This window comes from Mytilus galloprovincialis, chromosome 13 (genome assembly GCF_965363235.1).
Source record: "Mytilus galloprovincialis chromosome 13, xbMytGall1.hap1.1, whole genome shotgun sequence".
Classification (NCBI taxonomy): domain Eukaryota; kingdom Metazoa; phylum Mollusca; class Bivalvia; order Mytilida; family Mytilidae; genus Mytilus; species Mytilus galloprovincialis.
In genome coordinates, this window is record NC_134850.1 from 34,710,027 (window position 1) to 34,716,302 (window position 6,276).

The following is a 6,276-nucleotide window of genomic DNA, read 5'->3' on the forward strand; positions in this document are numbered from 1 at the left end:
ATCTAATATTAATCCATTCTTAGGTTCTGACACATTTATAACATATTCACACCTTCGGGTGACATCATCAATTTTCCTTTTCCCGTCGTTTTTAATCAAATATATACATGAGTATACTTGAAAGTGTTAACATAAAAGAAGATGTAAATCATCTGTGGTGGTCATTTTATCAGATGGAATGAAATAGTACTGACATATTATTTTTCTGAGGACAATTTTATTTTTATTATTTTCAGTGAGAAGTTTTCAAGATATTCAAACCAGATTGAAGTTATAGGTCTAACCATTATTTTATTCACGACAAATTTGATGGTAGCTGCGTGTATCTGTCTTTGAGAATAATTTCAAGCAGAAGGACATACCTCCTTTTTGTTTAACAGTGATACAATTGAAGTGGAGAAATGAATTTTTTACTAACGTATAACAGCACACTGATAATGGAATTAACAACTAGTATTTTCAACACATCGCATTTCAAGCATTTATACTTTCAACACAACGAAGAACCCTTTTGGAACCCCGCTCTCCAATCGATAAGTCTAAAGTACATGGGAGTACATGGTTATCTTAGTCTATTCGTATGCTTCTTCGGGATTCCAACCAATGTCATAAACATAACTGTGCTGACCCGGAAGCACATGCAAACACCAATCAACTTCATTCTAACGTCAATGGCCGTGTTTGACATTCTGACAATGTGTTCGTATGTCCCGTTCGCGCTTCATTTCTATTGTCAGTATCCGTCTGGGTATATATCAGAAGAGAAAAACTCGTATGGATGGATGATGTTTTTGATCTTTCATGTCAATTTCTCGGCAACTGCTCATACTATATCGATATGGCTAGGAGTTTCAATGGCTATATTTCGATACCGCCATATTCATTCGCCCGCAAAAGGGTCGTTAACACGCATGCGCCGTCTTATCAGAGCAAGGTTAGTTGTGTTTGTGATAATTATTGCGTCTGTGATATTGATGATTCCGAATTACATGTCAAATAAATTGGTTAGATATCAAAACACGACCATGTTTATTTTACGCGATCTCGAATTAGGGACACCTCATGTCCGAGCAGTGGTTATGATGAATCTTATGTTGTATAGTTCACTCGCAAAAATCTTTCCTTGTATTTTAATGATTATATATGGATCCATGTTGCTTAAAACAGTAAATCGCCGATTGCTTGCAGTTTCCCGCAAAGTGAAACGCGGGGTGTTTTCCAACAAACCAAGAGACACATCGAAAACAACAACTATGTTGTTGACAGTCATTGTTCTTTTCCTACTGACAGAGTTTCCTCAAGGAATATTGATTATACTCAGTGTAGTTTTAAAGGGATTTTTCGACAACGTGTACATTCCTCTCGGAGATGCGATGGATATTTTAGCTCTTATAAACAATGCTATAAATTTTATTCTTTATTGCTCTATGAGCGGAGAATTTAGGCGGACACTTAAGAAATTATTTTGCACTTTTAAAAGACGGAAGTCTAAAAATGTTATAATTGATTTTCAGAGAGAGCGCACTCAGTCTACATGGCTCAGTTTGAAATAACAATTAGTTATCTTGACATGTTACAGTGACTTAATAAATCAATCAAAACATTAAAATTGGAAATTTGATAATTATTACAAAATTGAGTAATGATCTCGAAAATACTTTTTATTGAAGGAGTGTTTAATGATTCTTCTGCACGGTTAAAGTGCAATAGAGAGTTTATTAAATTTATTGTGACTTGTGACCTTGTTGTTTTGTTTTTGTTTTTGTTTTTATAATTTATTATTGCCTTAATAAATTGTACAGGCAGTATGGAAACGCCGCTGACATTTAATTATCTCAATAAAATAGAGGCGGCATATTTCAATTGGATATTCAGACTCATAAATTGATGTTATATGAGAATTTCATTACAAAAATTACAAAAATCACAAAACAGCAAAACAGCAACTCTAACCCCTACCGAAATACGGGAGTGATCTCAGATATTTCGGAAGGGTTAGCAGATATGCTTCACATGTTACACAACCATTGAAATTAACAATCGAAAAACTATCTGGAATGAAGAGTAAGTTACTTCCGTTTTATTTATCAACTTTTATAACTATGTCATATGTTTACAGATATTTTTTCTATTTCCTAGATTTCACCTCCACTTTCAATTTTGACATCTCATATTTGTATAATAAAGAAGATGTGGTCTGATTGCCAATGAGACAACTCTCCACAAGAGACCAAAATGGCACAGAAATTAACAACTATTGGTCACTGTACGGCCTTCAACAATGAGCAATGTAGTTCTCCTTGTAGTTCCTGTAATAATTATTGATAATACAGGACTAACATTAATTTTAACAGAAAAATTATATTTTGAAAAAAGATTAGTTAAAATTTGGCCTTTGGCAAGAAAATTCTCTCCTACATGTATTTCAAGTTCACACACAATTTCACGGAAACTAATATCAAAACCTTTTGGAAACACTGTTTATGTTGTAGTTTCTAAGTTGATACAAACAAATGAAATATCTTAATAATGTGTAAATGAAATAAAAAGGCAATGTGGGATACGGAATATTTATTTGAGATGAACACTCATATCCTCCTTGAAAAGACGGTCACCGTGATACAATATTTAATAACAGCCAGCAATAGTCCAAATCTGGCACAAAATAACTATGTAAAGCCGTTAACCCTGACAGCGTTTAGTAAACTATATCTATATTAGTAAGAAATTACATACCACTTACAGATGCATTATTACCATTAAGACCAACTCAAGGACAAACGGTCTGTTTAAAATTTAATGAAAAAATAAAGTCTAATAGCTGAATGCTCAGATGAAGTGACAGACTCAACATATAATCATATTTTATAATTTGCTTTTGGAGAAGATATCGATTTGTCTTATAGTTTTTTCTTCATTCTGTCTTGCTTTCTATCTTTATTGTCAAATTAACCAATAAGAACTATCATAAATTCTAAATAAAGTTACGTCTCGGAATATTTTTAGAGAGAAAACCATATCCCCCAGCAAGTTAAATGCTTGTTCTCTAATCAATTGTGCTAACAGTACTCAATATCAACAATTCTGTCATTGTAATAGATGTAAATTAAATGGGTTTTTTATGTTTCGGAGTTAATTATGACGTCCATTTTTACTGAACTAATTCACATTTTGTTTTGGTGCCAGCTGAAGTCCGCCTCTGGGTGCGGTTTTTTTGTTGTTGTTGTGTTGAAGACCTATTGGTGGCCTTTGGCTGTTTTCGGCTTTTTGGTCGGGTTGTTGTCGTTTTGACACATTTCCGATTTCCATTTTCAATTTTGATTTAAATGTCATTTATAATTATTTGTTTTTAAAGATATAAGAAGATGTGGTATTCTTGCCAATGAGAAAAATTGTCCACCGGGGTCCAAAAGGTATAGAAGGTTACAACAATAGGTCACAGTACGGTCTTTAACAATGAACAGAATCGTTAGGTTGTTGTCGCAATTGAATACTTCATAATACCTTGGTATTCACAGTTTTAATTCAGAATAACAGAGTATTTCTTCGTGGTTGTATAATTCTTCTCTTGTGAAGGTGTGTGCATAATCGTGTTAAAATTAACGTAATTCTGTCAGGAACTGTTCCTACCTAGAATTGCAACTATCAATTTGTTTTCCAAACGATCTTTTAATATTTTTCATTCAATTGTGAAACACAATGTATTGGAAAGCAGATCACAAGCTGTTGTAATCACTGGGAATATAATTTCCATCAATACGTATACAACTTTCAGAACAAATTCCAACTTGACCAAGAAAATGTATCTTTTTCAGAACAAAGTGACGTTCTCAGACAAAACAAGTGTCGTTTATTGCTTCAAATCGTGTTGTTGAAAAAATATTGAAGGAATTATGAAGAAAATGTATAGCTATATTACTAGTGCTTAGACATTTGATCAATCTCAATAAAGACTCTTTCTGTCAATAAAATTGTCTCTGGATTTTTTCCTGACTGATGTAAATGATTTCGTGACATAAATGTCCTTTAATGAATTTGTTTTTAACGGAGATTTATGTTTACATCAATTTAGACAAATATCTAATGAAAGAGAGAGAAGATACTGAACAATTTAGACAGCTATTGTAACGATATCTAATGAAAGAGAGAGAAAACAACAATTTAGACAGATATTTAAACGAAATAGAGAGAAGAAATTTAAACTGTAACAGTTAGTTTATACTTAAAATATATAAATATAAAACCGCTTAGTTTTTTGTTTTTGTGGTTTAGAGTGTATCGTTGCCGTGCACAGTGTGTTGACAAACAGCGTCTTCTGTATCATCGTGTTAATAAAAACAAATATTATTGATTTTTTGTTTTTCTATTTGTTGTTTTTTGTTGTGTCTATTTTATGTTTTTTTATTACTATTATTAGTATTGTTGTTTATTGCTGTTTGTTGTTATTTGTTGTTTGTTGTTATTTGCTGTTTGGTTTTTTTATTTTTTTTTATTGTCTAGACATTTTTTAGTATTTATCTCAAAGATAGTGTTATATATATATGTTGAAATGACCAAATAGTTGTAATCGATTTTGAAGTTTTTTTCCAATAAAGCCATTCATGGAAAAGACAAATGCTGCCATCATAGTAGTTTCGCTTGCAGGAATTTTTTAAAAGTAGTTTGTATATAACTCTTGTTATTTCCTAGATCGAAATCCAAAATTGCATATTTGATTTGAAATTCAATTTATGTGGGTTTTTGTTAACTCTGGATAATATACTTTTTTTTTTAAAGAAAACAATTATTGTGGAATAAATATTTTAAATCAAAGACAATCACAGATAAGTATACGTTTTCAAGGCTAAACATCACTGCACGGATAAATAATATTTTCATATTATATCTTTTAAAAACTATCGCTGTTTTATATATAATCACATAATTTTCAACGATGTGAAAAGTAACTAAAATATACCAATCTCCAAGCGAAATTCAAAACGGAAAGTCTTTAATAAAATGGCAAAATTAAAAACTCTAACACATCTAACGAATGGAAAACAACCGTCATATTCTTGAATTAGAACAGGCATTTCCTTTGGGGAAAAAAAATGTGGATTAACCATGATTTGGGGAAACTAATAATTGTCCTTCCTTTGTTTTGACATTTCACATATGTACATGTATTTTCTAACTGCTACATGTATAAACGAACTGTACTTGAGATCTGTATGCGAAGAATACAAATAAATTGCCCGTCCCTTGCCTTAACATTTTATATGTATGTTGTGTACAAGTTGTAATGTTGTAAAATTATAATTTGTACAGAATTTTTGTACAAGTTATCAGTGTGTTATGACCTGCTAAACAAAAATAGATGATGCAAGCACACAGTCTTTTGCTCTGCATATTTCTGTAAATTTTTCACAACTTCATGATACAGTCTAATACTGAGCATTGATACAAAAACATTATAAGACCTCACAAAGATTTTGTATAGATATGAATATGGTATAAGGAAAAAAATAAAATTAGAATTTAAACCATTCAGGTATCCTCATTTCCAGTTTGAAGGCAAGGAGAATAGCACTAAATGTTATGTTGACGTATATTTTTTTTTTAATTTACAACATTACAATGGTACATTTTATAAGTTAAACCTGTATCACCTATGGCAAGAAGGTAGGTGTCAAAAAACTTATAGCTTGTACAAAAACCCTGTACAAATTATAATTTGAACAAACTTACATCTTGTACACAACATATATATGTTCCTGTATTTTTCCATGCGTACATGTATTAGCTAACGGTCCGCAAAAAGTACGTGTGTACTGAATAATGTACTATTTCAGTGGAAAAACTTAAATCTTTCCAACAATGTGAATAATCCTAATAAATGAGATATTAGCTAGGCCTTGACATTTCATACTAGATATACTACATGTATGAACTAATTCGCTTTTTCACAATCTAAAGGACTATGGGAATTCACATTGTGCGTTTACAAAAACGAAAATAGCGTTACGTCATTGGCTGAATTGCCATTAAATTGGCCGTTTTTAATCAATTAATACGTTTAAGTGTACGCTTTTAAACGTATTACCCAGAATGCATTACATTCTAAAACGGCACAAAAAATTAACTGTACTTCAGAAGTGCAGTAAAAGTAATGTGGTAAATGGCTCTCATTTACAATGATGTCTAAAATAGCAAGACAGTCCATCATCTATGAAAGCGTGTTAACGTTAATTGACAGTTTTGGTATCAAGTTATTCTCCTTTTTTGTTAAGTTAAATG

At 31.5% G+C, this 6,276-nt stretch overlaps 1 protein-coding gene across 1 annotated transcript; it reads left to right on the forward strand.

Annotated features, from left to right (window-relative positions):
- Positions 1-245: 245 nt before the first annotated feature.
- On the forward strand, positions 246-1,726 carry LOC143056782 (G-protein coupled receptor dmsr-1-like). Its single transcript, XM_076229945.1, has one exon. The coding sequence runs from the start codon at positions 402-404 to the stop codon at positions 1,551-1,553; it is 1,152 nt and encodes a 383-aa protein (XP_076086060.1). The 5' UTR covers positions 246-401; the 3' UTR covers positions 1,554-1,726.
- The last annotated feature ends 4,550 nt before the right edge of the window (positions 1,727-6,276 follow it).

Coding starts and splice junctions, on each gene's coding strand:
- LOC143056782 (XM_076229945.1), top strand. CDS start 402: ATGAATTTTTTACTAACGTATAACAGCACACTGATAATGGAATTAACA.